Genomic DNA, 15,660 nt, shown 5'->3' with positions numbered 1-15,660 from the left:
ACGGTAGGAATTGGTGGAGACAGGTATGTATGTACGTAGAGGAGTGGCAGTGTGTTAGGTAGAGAGCCAGGATTTCACTAGGACTCTGAATGGCCAGAAGGAGGCCTCCGATCTGATAGCGATAGGGAGTGTATTCCAGCATTGAGCTGCAAGAACAGGGAAGCTGGAGCCTCCTGCTGTTTTTAGATTGAATTTGGGGATCTTTAGTTGGTACAGGTAGGGAGTTCTAGTAGGTCTGGAGGTGCTGTGTCTAGAGAATTTGTCAGATAGGTAGCGTGGGGCAGTTAGTGAGAGGCACTTGTGTGTAATGACAAGGGTTCTTAACTTAATTCTGTCGCGGATGGGGAGCCAGTGGGCTTTTTTGCTGGCCGTGAATATGTGGGCCTTACGCGGGAGGTTGAGAGCGCATTTTAAGGTGTTATTTTGTAGAATCTGGAGTCTGTTCAGATTTTTTGACATGGAGCCCAGGAAACGAGTGTTACAATAATCTAATTTAGACAATATCAGCGCTCTAGCTAGGGTGAGACAACTGGAGGTGGTAGCTGAGATGGTGGCGTTTATTTGTTTTTTCAATGATAGAGCGGAGTCAAGATACACACCTAGTGTTTTGACCTCTTTGGATGCTTTTATGATGTTGCCATCAATGGTGAAGGAGTGGTACTTGGAATCCAATTTATTGAGGCGGGCCTGGGATCCTACGATAAGTAGTTCCGTCTTATCGTCATTGAGGCAAAGACTATGTGTGGCCATCCAGGCTTGAATTTCTAGGTAGATTTCGTTAAGCTTTGCAACATCTTTTTCGTAGCAGCCAGTGAGTGTGATGAGGACCTGGGTGTCATCAGCGTAGTTGGTGTAGCTGACACCCAGTTTGTCAAGTCGGTCAAAGAGAAGCTTTGTGAAGATGTTGTAAAGTGTAGGCGAGATGCAGGAACCTGGGGGGACTCCACATTGGATTGGGGTCAGCCGCCGCTGAAGGGGCGAAGACCCTAGTCGACCTGTCAGACAAAAATGACTGAATCCAGTGGCATTTTGGGAGAATGCGGCAGCCGAAGAGAGGTGTTGAGTAAGGATCTGGTGGTCAACCAGATCGAAGGCAGCGGAGAGATCCAACAGGAGCAAGATGGCCAGATTGCCCTTGTCTTTGGCTTCATCCATTTGGATTTTAAGATCCAGGAGGGCGGTTTCTGTCCCGTGCCTAGGTCTAAAGCTGGATTGTCGCAGGCCTAAGTGGTTATTTTCTTCCAAATGTTGTTGTATTTGGAGGTAGGCTACTCTGTCTAATATTTTGAGGAGAAAAGGGACAGTTGTGATGGCTCTGTAATTTGTGGGGATTTTAGGGTCTAGGTTGGGTTTTTTGAGAAGGGGGAGGACCCACGCTTCTTTGAGGTTGTTGGGGACCACTGAATTCATAAATGAAGAATTGATCAGTGAGGTGATGAGGGGAGCTAGGTCTTTGGCTCCATCCTTGATGACGGTAGCAGGGCATAGGTCACCTTTACAATTAGATGGTTTAAGGCTGGCGATTATCTTGATTACTTCATCCTCAGTGACTGGGGAGAAGTGAAAAGGGGGGCAGTTGGGAGTGGTGAGGTCTTTTTTACGGTTGAGGTAGTCTTTGGCGGCAATGTTAGCTTTTTTCTTTTCAATTTTAGCTTGTAGCAGGGCAATTTTGTTGGAGAGGGCTAGCTGGATGTTATTACACCATGCTTTGTCTTTAGTACAGTCCTCTGTGGGTGGTATGGGTGATTCAAGTTCTCTTGGTATAGAGAATAGTTCTTTTGTGCCAGATTTAGCATTGAGTATTCTTGTATTGTAAATCTCTTTTTTGGCGTTTAAGATAGCAGATTTGTAGGAGGAGGCCGCTGTAGAGAAATTATCTTTTGTGGAAGGGGAGGGAGCTTTTCTCCAGCTAGTTTCCGCAGCTCTTTTGATGTTGCGGAGTGCCTTTAGTTCTGCAGAGAACCATTTGTTGGTATGGGCTATGGGTTTGGCTTTATGTTGTTTGAGAGGGGCTATCTGGTTGAGGGCTAGTTCCATCGTGTTGTTGTAAAGGTCTACCAAGGTAGCAGGGTTGATATTTTGGGAAGGGAGATTGGCTTTGGTGATGGGCGTGATGAGAGGTCTAAGGTTATGTATGGTGATGTTACGGTTGTTTCTGGAGATTATTTGTGGTGTCCTGGAGAGTGGTGTCGTTCTGGGAGCAGTTCTGGGTAATAAGAAGGTGATAAGGTGCTGATCGGTCCAGGCACACGGTGTGATGTGTGTCAGTGAGAGGTTGCAGTTGGCATCTGCTAGCCAGTCTATGGATCTTCCTTTTGTGTGTGTTGGCTTATTAATGTGTCGAGTAAGGCCTAGGTGAGTAATGGTGTCATTGAGAGAGATGGCGTGGTTGTCATTAGGGTCATTAAGTCCCAAGTTGAAGTCACCCATGATGATAATTTGTGAATTGGGTTTGGTGTTCGTGGTAAGCAAGAGAGAGATGTCCTCTTCAAAGGTGGATAGGGGGCCTGGTGGTCTGTAAATAATATGTAGGAGGATGGTTTGGGTGTTCGATAAAGGAAGTTTGATGCATAGGAGTTCGGCTGAAGGAAGGGTTGTGTTAGATGCTTCTCTGATGTTTAGGTCAGATTTAGCAATGATCGCCACGCCACCTCCTATTCCATTTTTCCTGTCAGCATGGATGATGTTATAGTAATCGGGGGTGGCTAATGCTAAGGTAGGACCAGTAGCTGGGTGGAGACAGGTTTCCGTTATGGCTATAAAGTCAAGGTGGTTAGAGGAGATGATGTCGGCCACATCGGCAGCATGGGCTACCAAGGAGCGGGCATTGATGAGGGCACCCTTGATGGGAGAGTTAGAGGGGTTGGCTTTCGGTTGTGGTGGAGTGTTGGGCGTGGTGCAGTTTTGGCTGGTTATGGGGTCGAGATTCCTAGTCTGGATGGAGACTGCCCTGGCGGGTTTGTGACTCAAACTAGTGCGGTGGCTCAGTCTATCGTTTCTGCACTTGATAGGTGGGGCTGCACTCTGGTTGATGGTATTAGTTAGCAGAGTGAGGCGAGAGCCTAGTCGTGAATTTCTTAGAGGTGTGGGGCAAGGTATGAGGGGTGTAGGCGGGCGAGCAAATCTATTTATCCATTCCACTGGGGATAGAAGATCTGTGTAGCGTGTGGTGTTCGTGTTGGTGCAGTTCTGAGGTGCAATATTGTGGAGTAAAGGGAGAAGTGTTGCCATGGTCAATGTGGCTCCTCTTAGGGTGGCGATCATAGGAGAAGGACTCTAAGAAATGGCAGATGGTGGGTGCAAAGGTATTGAATCTTGGATGGAAATTCTGTCCCACTGATTGCTTTTACTTTACTTTACTTTAATTAATTTTTTTCTGGCATAGCCAAAAAGGACCAGAGGCATATGGTCGCCAAGGACAGGGGTTCTAACACAGATGACAGTCAGGGGACGCCAAGGCCTGAAAGGATTAATAGCCAGAGGAAAGAGCTACCTATCCAAATAGATGAGTTTTTAGTTTCTTCTTAAAAACGGCAATGGACTCACAACTTCTGAGCTCCAAAGTCAGGGCATTCCATTTTTTGGGTGCTCCAGCCCAGAACGCACATTTATTGACAAAAACAAGATTGGTGGTAAGTACTTCTAGTAATTGGAGAGAATTTGATCTCAGGTCCCCAAAAACTCTCTTATTGTGCAAATTATCTGCTACATAAGCCGGAAATTGATTGGCTAGTCATTTAAAAGTGATCGCAAGCAGGTAAAATTCAATTCTTGCCCCAATGGGCAGCCAGTGCAGACTTTTCCGGACATCAGAAACATGGTCGAATTTCTTCAGCCCCAGAATGGCCCTAACTGTGCTGTTCTGAATCATTTGGAGTCTCGCTATTTCTTTCTTCCCTATGCCTACCAGGAGACTGCCACAATAGTCAATCTTGGAGCCAATAATGGCCCTTGCTACAGTTTCACAGGAGTTTTGGGAAAGGTATGGTCTAATGTGGCACAATAATCTTATATAGTATGCAGAGGCAGATACAAGGCTACTAACTTGGGCGTTTATTGAGAGACTTGATCAAACGTAACCCCCAAGGTCTTTATTTTGTCTTTCGACTTAATTACGCAATCTCCTATCAGGAATTGCGCATAGTCCCTACTCAGCTTTTTCAATCTATGACTTGAACCTATAATCATAAATTCTGTCTTGTTGCAGTTGAGTGCCAAGCCATTCAGGCACATCCAACCATGAATCAGATTGTAGATCTTATTAATCTGCTTAGTATCCTCCTCCGCATAGTCACCCGTTAGGGTGACTAGGCATTGGGTGTCGTCGGCATAGTTTGAAAAACAGATCTGATTCTTTTTTAATTGAAATTGAAAAGGGGGGTTGTAAAAATGTTATACAAAGTGGGCGATATACAAGTCCACTGCAGGACTCAATAATTCAGCGGGTAGGTCAAGCTTCTTCCATATTCCTACAGACCCTAAAGGTTCTATGTACCAAGAAAGAATCCATCCAGGCTAAGGCTTTGTCACTAAAGTTGGCGACTTCCCAAAGTCTTTGAAGGAGCAGCGGGTGATCAACCAAATCGAAAGCTGCAGTCAAATCTAAGGCCATTAACACTGAGTTCTGTCCTTCATTAATCCTTCTCAACATATTGGATGTAAGATCCAAAAGACCTAACTCCGTACTAAAACCCCGGTCGAAAGCCTGATTGATATTTATTTAGGATGGAACTAAGTGGGCTAAGACTTGTTTGTGGGCAACCATTTCTAAGATTTTGAGAAGAAATGGGGAGTTCGTAATAGGCCTATAGTTGGGTCAAGACCTTGTTTCTTCCGTAAAGGAGTCCCCTCTACTGCTACAATTAGATTTTTAGAAGGCGTTTTAGGAAACAAAACTGTAACATTTTAAATGTAATTGAAGTTGAATTAAATCTCTGATACATGGTGGGATAAGGTTAATGAAATATTTTCTTTTTTGCTTATTTGTATTATTTTAGTATGTAATCTATATTGTCAATAATGTGAAAGATTTGAAATAAACCAAACATGAAAGCAAAAAAAAGAAATACAATTATATTAAAAATGGGTACTAATTAGACTTAATCCAGCTCCCAAAATAAAGAAACCGGCAAAAGAAATTATGATTTAGAAAAATTGAAAAGTGCCAATATTTCCAGAAAGGAGATTCAGGGCCTAGTTACAAGTTTGGTGGTTGTGGTCAAATATTCAGTAATTACTATTACTGAGTGTTTTACCGCTCTGCCAAATTCCAAGTTTCGTTTCTGAAACCCTTATATCCTACTGCTTTTGTATGGAAGTAATTACCATGTGTGAGAACAGAAAGACCCAGTTTGAAGCAAGTAAAAACAGCGGGTGTGAAGGCAGTTTCAAATATATCCTGGGCGGTTCTGGGATCCAAGATTGCAGCAGGCCTTATTATAAGCTTAGGCCAAGCCCCTCCCAACCCACATGACCACTAGCCTAGGCCTTGGCCCCAAACACAGAACAGCATAACCCACACTTCAAATGTGTAAACCATGTCCCTAAGAACCAACCAAGAAGAGGCGAGAGCATTCTTTAAAAGCCACGCAGCCGAGTCAGTCTGCATCATTCCCCAAGAGACCTTGTAAAATGAGCAGACCCCTACCTGGGAGAGATGGCAGGAGGAGTGCAAATGACCCTGTGAGGCCCCAGTCTGGAGACCTCGAGTTTGTAAAACTTGATAGTGGAGACCTGGAAGAAAGAAAGGCAGGTGAGTGGGAGGCGAGAGAAACATGGAGAGTAGCAGAGGTTGGAGATGTTGTGGTAGTGCAGGAGGGAGATACCAGGATTAAGAAGAAAGATGTTCATGTTCTGGGACAGGGGAATATTTATGTGAGGTCAGAGGTACACTTCGTTGTTGAAGGAGGAGGTGGATAGTTTGCTGAGGTGGAAGGGGAGGGATTTCACCTTGGAAAGTATAGAGGGATATCCCCTTGGAAAGGAGGGAGGGGAATTATTTGAAGGAGAGTGAGATTACTGAGAAGACAAAGAGATTCTGTTGTGGGGAAGGAAGGCGGTCTGGTCATTGCGACAGAGGGAGATACTGAGATGGAGAGAAAGATTGAGACAAAGAGAGAGCTTGAGGCAGAGAGATGTATTGAGGCAGAGAGAGAGAGAAGTTGAGAAGTACAGACACACTTGTGAGACAGATATTGTGAAGGAGAGAGAAAACTCGGACAAAGAATAAGAGAGGAAGGAGAGAAAGTCACAGAATAAAAGTGGCAGGTTAAACTATAGGGCTTTGGGATGAACAGAGGTGAGTTAAAGAGAGTGGATACCATCAGGAGAGAACGCTTGAGAGATTTGCCACAGAGAGCGATAGAGTCGTGCCAATCCAGGAAGGCGGCTGAAGAGACTAGCATGTTTCCAGAGAACCAGGTCAGACCAGAGGAAGTTGTAGAAGAGGGTGGCGGTATGTGACTGTGTCCCTATGGCGTGGAACAAGGGAGGACAGCACACTGAGAGGGAGAACAGAGAAAGGCTTGTGAAAGAACACTGAGCAGAGAAGTGGGTGGAGGAGAGTCAGATCTTGCTTTTTTGGCAGAAGCCACCAGGGAGCACCACAGCATACTGTAAGCGTCAGAAAGCTACCCATTCTGAGAGACAACTTCCAGCATTTCACAAGAAGAAAACCCTGTTAAGGAACCATAGGAAGTAGTGTTCAGGAGGGGAGACTCAGAAATATCTATCTGCATGGAAGCTTTGGTTCTGTGGCCTTGGAAACCCAAGGAGAGGTTCAGCGTACCAAACCACCTTTTCTAATAGACCCCTGGAGGTGGAGAGATGCCCTACTTGAGAAGGAAAGGATTGGGGACACATTTGCATTGGGACACTTAAAGGATTTCAAACTTTGTGTTTGCACTTGCCACCAGATTTTGGGATTAATTGGTTTTTTTAACACAGAGCACCTTGTTCGGGAAACTTTTAGAGTAAGAGGAGAGTGCACGTTCCTTTGAATCCTCTTATGGAGAAGCTCACTGGCCCTCTCCTCATGTTTCACTGGCCCTCTCCATGTTATACACTGACACCTGGCATTCTGACACCTTATTTTTTTTTGAGTTGCGCATCCAAACACCTTACGTTAACTTTTTTGAGTTTTTCTTTAATTAAAACATTGAAACATATCTATTGTGTTGTTGGTCTCAGTTCTCGCACACAGTGAAAGTCGACCTGGCCTATCACACTTCTTAAACTGGCAGACTACTCTCATATATTTTGTAGAAAGTTATCATAAAAATGCACTGGATAATGCTCCTGTGTACTGTTGGTGATCTGGCATCTACTGGAGTTGTTCTTTAGTTACCCTCTGTTAGAGCAGAATTCCATTTTGGTTTTTTTGTGTCATTTTAGGGATCCCTAAACCTTTCCTTTTTCCCCTCTTTTATGTTTTGGATCTGTGACCTATTTTTGTGACCAGAGGGACTTCTATTGAAGTCCCCCTGCCACTTCAATCCTTTTTGAGTGTATGGGTCCCATGGTAACCCATAAGGCTCCTGGGGCAGGGATGCGTTTATACCCCAATTTTGGTCCTGGGGTGGTTAAACCATCTCAGGCTTAGAAACTGGTCTTGGGTATTAAATATGTTATAAAATAACAATTATAATCATAATTACATTAGTTTTCGAGAGTAGGCTGCTAGTAGCAGAAATTTAGTTTTGGCTTCACTAAGGGTGCACGACGGTGTACTGCATTAGTAGCCCAATGTATCTTTTTGGTAGCCATTAGAGTACTAATGTATTTTTGTACATTCTGCACAGGGACATTTTGTTTTTTGTGCCATCTCTTTGTCCCAGGAAACCACAAGGAATGTCTAAAATGGTGTGAAGATCGTAAGTTGTGGAACTCTTATCAGAATAAAGATCCCAGACTTAATTTGTTCTTGCTTGTAAAATCATACACTGCAGAAAATTGGCATGGAGCATAATAGATCATACAATAACAAGCTGAAGTGGTATTTCATTAGTGGCACAGACCCCATGGGATCGTTCTTGAAGGGCGTGAGTGAAAGGTGCCTCCTAACACCTGTGACTCTTTGGGAAAGGTGTCCGCCCCCAACATTACCTCTAAACTAAGTGGGATGTGTCTACAATTATAGCGTTCTTACAATATTGCCAAGTAAAAAGACTGTCCTCACCAACCACAAGGAGATGTATGTTCTGAACCATGTGGCCACCTCTGAAGCATGAGTAGTTCCCGGAATCCCTGTAGCGGACAGACTTTAGTAACAGCCGACCACCTGCCACCTCTCGGTTGGGATGTCTCAGACCCAGCGTCCGGTTCTCCAGTTTCCAGGTGAAGGTGGCATTGTCCTCCCAGGTACCTTGAAGGCAGGTGAGGTTTACATCCATGCCAATCTTGATGAGTTGGGTATCCGGTGAGAGCACTGGACCAGAGCAAAGAAAGCATTAGGGCAGTATAGATAGAGATAGGTGTTACAACACACCAACTAACTGTATACATCTTTTTAAAATATATTTATTTGCTTTGTTCAAAAAATAAATTACGTCAATAAAAAGCACAAAAAATATTCATTTTGCAAAAGAACCAATGCAGTAATAAAATCTGCATTCTCTGAATATCTTGTAATTAAAACAAATATCTGCATATTCGAAAGAATTTGGAAGCAAAACCTGCATTATTGAAACATTTTAAATTGTATTTTAAAAAATCCATATTCCATTTTGTTTATGAATTCTGTATCCTTATTTGTTTTAACATAATTTTCAGATAATTGATGAATTATATGGATATATACCTGTACACATTTACCACGGATGCGCCATTCCATTTGTATATAAATATGTATTTATCTTAAATTGTTTCAACATAGTTTTTAGATAATTAATGAATTATATGGATACATATATACCTGTCCACATTTACCACGGATGCGCAATTCCGTTTGTGTATATATATATATATATATATATATATATATATATAGTGAATTGTAAGATGCACGCAAACATTGAATGTTATTGCAGATAAAGGTAATTTGGCAGATACAATCTGCACCAATTCCTGTATTAGCGAATAAGGTAACTCAATGATTTAAGCACGAGCATCAAAGGTTGGAATCTTGGCAGGCTGACTCTGTCCTTCATTCTTCTGAGCTTGACAAATATAATACTATTACATTTGGTAATAATAACACCTACTGTTAAAATACTTTGATGCAAAATGAGTTTGACATGAAGAGCTTTATGGAAATATGTTTTCCGATTAAGCGCCTGCGGCGCATGAATAGGTTTCAATGCACTGCAGGCATTTATTCTTGCTTACACTATACTGCTGTCCATATGTTTGCCCTTGTCAGGAATTCACAGCCCTTTTGCTTTCCTCAGCTGCCCTCATTGAAGCATGGCTGACCTGGTGCCGATTGGCTGGCGCAGTCTTGAACTGGCTACAGAATCTGAGCAGGAAACGATTGGTCAGCATTAAGCTTTGAGGGATACCCTAAAATTCAGTTTGCATGACCTTAAAATGGGGGCTACTTCCTTTTTATAGAAATAAACCCTGACCAGAAGGGAGATTCCCTTCTAAGTCATGGGCAGGGGTTGAGGGCTGCATGAGATGACGGGCCCTTCAGAAGGATCTTGCCTGCCAACATTGTGCGTTGTTTGGCTTTTGTGCCACTTCTCTATTTTAGTTTGCAACCAGACTCCTTCAGCTACACTTCCCCCCATTCTCTGGCAGGCCTCTTCCTTCTGTGCCTGTGAAGGCATCATGAAGTAGAAAGAGACAACAGGTTCAGGATTGGTTCTTAATATTGTTATTATCTTAAAAGGCAGAATGAAGGAAGGCCTAACTTGCCCTATGCTAAGGAGGGATTTCCCTACCTAAAGAAAACTAAGGATAGTCTGTGTCAGGAAATCCAAATCAAATGTCTGTCTGTGCCCAATACCTATACTTCCCCTCACAACTAACTGTATACAATGTGTAGAGATGTCAGCATCAAAATAAATAGTGTTCAGAATAAAGTTCCGAGCTTCTTCTAAGTCTTGGCTTGTAATCAGCTTCCCCTTCCCCAGGCTCAAACCAGTTCACAATGTTTCAGGGGTCCCTTCCCCAAGAGTTCAAATCTTCCAGCTTTTCAAAACAACGTAAACCCACACACAAGACTGCCACAGCCAGTCGGCACCAGGTCAGCCATGCTCCATTGAGGGCAGCTGAGGACCGCAAAAGGGCTGTGAATTCCTGACAAGGGCAATCATATGAACAGCAGTATAGTGTAAGCAAGAATAAATGCCTGCGGCGCATTAAAACCTATTTATGTGCCGCAGGTGCTCTATGGAAACAAATATTTCCATAAAGATCTTCATACCAAACTCCTTTTGCATCCAAGTATATTAACAGTAGTTGTTATTATTGCCAAATGTAATAGTAGTATATTTGTTAAGCTCAGAAGAATGAAGGACAGAGTCAGCCTGCAAGGATTCCAACCTTTGACTGCAGGATGTTCAAAGATCTTTGATGCTCGTGCTTAAATCATTGAGTTACCTTATTTGCTAATATAGGAATCGGTGCAGATTGTATCTGCCAAATGACCATTATCTGCAATAACATTCAATGTATGGATGCATCTTACAGTTCACTATATATATATATATATATATATATACAAACGGAATTGCGCATCCGTGGTAACTGTGGACATGTATATATGTATCCCTATAATTCATTAATCATCTAAAAACTATGTTAAAACAAATTAAGATACAGGGAAAAGGAGGCGCGCGCTTGGCGACCATATTGGAAAATCAATATATGGGCCCAAGGAAGGTAAAACATGATCAATTCTAGGATGTACAGCCCCGAAGGGCTAGTTCTTAAACGTATCGCTTAAAAAGTAATAACTATTTAGCCAAAATAGATTGTATCTTACAGGTCCTAAACAGACCGAAGACATTGAATTTCAAATGACGCCAACACAACCACAATAATGTTCAATCATTGTCGTTCTTAAATATAAAGACACCAAGAGCCAATGTCTCATTAATCCGTGCTGTTAGTGTAAATGTATAAGTCAGGTGCCGGTGAGCGCCATCTTGGAATGTTTCTAGGCACGACCAGTGTAATCGGGAAAAAATTTATATATAATTCCCACTCCAACAAAGTGTATAAGATAAAAAAAGTCACATCCACATCTAAATGGTCCCCCAAATTAGTGAGGCAGCCAATGAGGTAGTATTGAGCCACCAAAACCTATTGGAATGATTCACATATTGGACCACTGTATCATGTGACCCATAGGCTCCTGAACCTGTCAACAATGTGTGAATGTGGAATAGAGAATCTCCCTTAGTACATGTAATTTAAGATCAGAGAAAAGCAACCCCTCTTTAGGGCGACAAACATCACATTTTCTCAATATACCCCTAGGGGATTCTTGAGTGCCCTACTGTTTCTGTAAGCAAAAGTTAGGAGGTTTAGGAAAGAATCTATGTAATAACGGATCCATGTGCATCATGGGCCAGTATCTTTTATGATTTTACTAATTTGGGTACTCTGTATCAAGTAAGTGGTCACATAGACCATTGATGGATTTATTTTAAGTGGTCTTTGCGTCAACAATGTTTCTGTGGATATCAGATCAACTTTCCAAGCTACATTTTTAATCAACTCACGGCCATACTGCCTCTTTCTGAATTTGGACTGTAAGTCCATGGCTTGTTTCTTATACTCTTATTGCTATGGTATCACAGGAACTGACTTAAGGGCACGCTTTCCAGTGTGTGATTCAGATGAAAGCTGGTGGCCAACAGAAGGCTGTTTCCGATCCATTGGCTTAGTGAAGATTTTGGTATTGAGTTTATTGTTGTCTAGATATATTTCAACATCCAGAAAATTAATGCTAGATGTACTGTGTTACATCGTGAACTTAATGCATGAGTTCATGTTATTCATCATTTCAAAGAAATTATGCAACTAATTTTCCGGTCCTATCCAAATCCCAAAGATGTCATCTATATATCTAACATACATCGCCAGATGCTGCATCCACCTTGCCGAGTTGAGTACACGTTCTGTCTCTAAATACAGCATAAAAGTGTTAGCATAACTTGGTGTCATCGCCGCTTCCATGCTCGTACAGAGAGCTGTAGGTAGAAAGTGTCCTCAAATTTGAAAAAAAATATTCTGTATTACCAATTTCAAGAGGGATAAGAGAATAATCATGCCAGCTTTGCAAGTCTTTGATGTCAATAGAAGCCATTCCTTTTCCTCAAGCCCTGCTTCAACTACAATACTGGTATCTAAGGACGTGACATTCATGTCACGATCATGGAGGAATTAAATATCATCCAATTGCTTCTGAAAGTTGGTGGTGTCCTTAATATACGTTGGACTTTCCTGTATCAGCAGTTGTGTGGCTCTGTCCAGGTATTGTGCCAGTGGTTCAATCAGGCTACCCATGGCCGCAATGATGGGACGCCCTGGTGGATTGCTACGACGTTTATGAATCTTAGGTAATAGGAAGAACACCGGCATCACAGAATTAGTTGTCTTGAGAAATCTCCTTGTTCATTCGGAAATCACTTCTCTGCTCTCACTTCTCAGTTGGATCATAAAAGATCTCCTGATTTTCTCATCCCTCAGTTGTCTGTGTGCTTCATTTAGGTGGTCTTGTTTATACATCAACACCAGTGCGTCACCTTTGTCTGCTGGTTCAAAAATAAGCTCTTGGTTATCTAATAGACCCTCGTCTTTCCTTATGGGTGAAGTTCCTGTATCATCTTTGTTTGAAACCGATCTTATTAAAGCTATCAAGCACCAACTTTTCAAATGAAGGATGAGATTCTGGACCGGTGGATAAAAGGTGCATTTTGGTGCCATCTTAAGGTACTTTGATTCTTCATCACTCTCACTCTGTTGTTCCAATGAGTCGTAAAATACCTTAAGCTTCAATTTTCTCAACAGCCTAAAGAAATCAATCTTTTCATACAACAAATTACTACAATGCTGCAGAACAAACGAAAGACCCTTCTTTAGGACCTTCTGTTCAAATATAGATAACTGATATTTTGACATGTTGACCACTATCTCTTCCTTGAGACTGCCGATTTCTGTACTGGGTTTTTTCTTCTGCCCTCTTCTAGGCTGTCTTGGTCTAAAAAAAAGATGTGTGGAGCTGTTGTAGAACCACTAGCTAGAGCCGGCCTGGCTTTCCTTTGTTGAGCCAATTCCAGGATCTCTAACCTGAGAGGAGGATACAGGGTGAAAAGAAGTGAGGATGCCCTCATGTTCCCCACAGTTCCCTTCCTGCAGGTTATCATTCCTGCCCTGCTCCTGCTCTCTCCATGGACGAGAGCCATGCAGGCATCAGCCGTTTGCTCCTACCAGATCTGATCTCTGCTCTTGCTATCCTTCCCTTGGGTCTACCGGCTGTTCTCAATAGATCCTGCTACTTCTTGGACTTAGAACTACCCAGTTCAAGTACTCATTGATTGATTGATTGATTTGTTATTTACTATGTGCCTATACACAAGCGTTTCAAGGCACATCAAGGTAAGAAAGGGGAACAGAGGGACGACAAGACAAACGATCTTACTAGGCCTCGTGACATTCCGATCGTGCAAGTGCACAACGCAAAATGCAGGGGAGAGAGTGGAGGGGAAGTGCAACCAGGGCATTGGGCTCTGAGTTAAGTGCGAGGGAGGCTGAGATAACAGGGTGCCATCCCAGCCAGGAAGTGCAAGGTAGGCCAGGTGACAATGCAAGGTGGGCCAGGCGGCAAGTGTAAGTATTGTTTCTCAGGCTGTACCTTTACTTCCTACAGGGATCAAGTGTCTAACGGTTTCACCGATATTTCCTCGTAGTCCTGGAATTGTGTGTCTGATTCCTACCTTAAGGTCTGAGTTTTGTGTCTGGGACATTTCTCCAAGCTTCACTACTGGTTCCTGAAGCCCCCTTGCCAACAGTATATTACAGCCTTTTGCAGTGTGTTTTTCCCTTCAGAATATGGAAGTATATCAAAGCTACCATGCACCCTTGTCCTCCAGTGTGTGCACAATACATCAGGTTCTTGATCCCTTTCCTCACTGGACTTGGGGTTTAGACTATGCACTACTCTCGTCACTCATCTGTATACCTCTTTGTGGTCTCTCTCCTGCTTATACTCTTGGGGACGTCACCCCTAGGGCATCACAATAGCCTTGATGTAGCTACCAGCACTAAAGACAGTACCTCAGACAAAAATTGCTAGATGAAGCTGAGAGAACTAGACACAAAAATCCAAATGCAGCTTCCATGTCAGAGCTCGGCACATCTGCCTCTGGGAGGCGCTGTCTGCAGACCAGCTGGGTCATGGCCCACATCAGCAGATCTGTCCTCCATGTGCGTAAACCCAATTCCTAGAAGAATGAAAGAATACACCTTGTGGAGTACAATTCCCATAATTGCCTCGCAAAAAAACATTAAATCCCACCAAACTAACAGGACCCTGACCTCTCGTTGCGTGCACCCAGGTTTCTGAAAGAATAGAAGTGTCAAAGTAAAGGACTACAAGCTCCACAGTGCGTTCCAAAAAAAATAATAAAGCACCGGAAACTATGCTTTGCTAACCACACAGGTGTCGGGATTACTGTAGAAATGTGAAAAGAGGCTAATGTAATTGTGCATACTCAAGCATTTGCAATGCATAAATTGTGTTTTCTCATGCACATATTTACAATAATTCTGCTTCTGCAGTTCCTCAGGACTGTCTGCTCTCTCCAAGCACACGGCAGAGAATGGCCTTAACCACGTAAGTGATTTGTTTTTGTTCTGCCCAATGATATATCTCCATCCTGGGTGTCCCGACTCTTAAAAAATACTTAGAAGCTACTGCTCCCTGAAGCCCCTTTGTTAGTGCCAGAAGCAATCAGAAAAGCAGGCAGCGCTGTACCCACTGCAGAAGACAAAGTCCATGCCCCTCCAGACAAAGATCAATGACTAGAAGGCGATCATCAGAACTACCCAAACATATACCTCCCCAGCATGGATGACCTGCCAGGAGTTACACCGGATGAGTCTTCAGATAGTCCAAAACAAGGACCTGAGGACAGCAGCTGGAGCTCCACTCTTCACAAGGACAGCTGGCCTTCACAGAGAACTGGACATCAAGATATTGGACGAACATCTAGCGAAGCTGAGCAAGAACCTGCAAAGGACTGGATCAGAACATGAACCCTCTGATTAGGGACTCACTGCCACCACTGAAAACCCTTTCGACCACTACCCGCAGCCATTCACAGTGAAGACTCTGAAAAAGGCCTTTCTGTGACAAGTACGTACACACCATGAGGAAATCCAATCCACGACTACACTCTCAGCCCGAGAGGATGGAGTAATGAGGCTCAACCCTCGGTATCCAATATTCACCACTGATGGATAAAATCTGTTAGCAAGAAGAAGAAAGAGAGCTCCTTTTTGTGTATTGTTTGTTGAGCCTCCAGCAGCTTCAGTGCTTGCCAATTGCTCTCTCTGTTGCTGGGCAGTCTGCCTTGTGCTCTGATAGTGCTTGTGTCCTGTGCTATCTTGCAACATTTTCTTCCAGCCCTGTGTGGGCAGTTTACAGTCTTCCCTCATCACCCTCTATTCCAGAGGCTTGCAGGATATCTTTTTTAGTAAACCACAGAG

The 15,660-nt window shown here is 43.1% G+C and overlaps 1 protein-coding gene across 3 annotated transcripts in view; it reads right to left on the bottom strand.

Moving 5' to 3' along the window:
• Positions 1–15,660, bottom strand: part of IL6R (interleukin 6 receptor) — a 315,341-nt gene that overhangs the window by 257,251 nt on the left and 42,430 nt on the right. For 2 of the 3 annotated variants that reach the window (XM_069651960.1, XM_069651969.1), the window contains one exon: positions 8,177–8,425. In XM_069651960.1, the coding sequence (XP_069508061.1) occupies positions 8,177–8,425 (249 nt within the window). Of the gene's footprint in view, positions 1–5,647; positions 5,734–8,176; positions 8,426–15,660 lie in introns of all 3 variants that reach the window. The other variant, XM_069651956.1, reaches the window with a different exon arrangement.

This window comes from Ambystoma mexicanum, chromosome 1p, assembly GCF_040938575.1.
Source record: "Ambystoma mexicanum isolate Mex_15411 chromosome 1p, UKY_AmexF1_1, whole genome shotgun sequence".
NCBI lineage: Eukaryota > Metazoa > Chordata > Amphibia > Caudata > Ambystomatidae > Ambystoma > Ambystoma mexicanum.
This window is presented reverse-complemented; position numbering and strand designations above follow the sequence as displayed.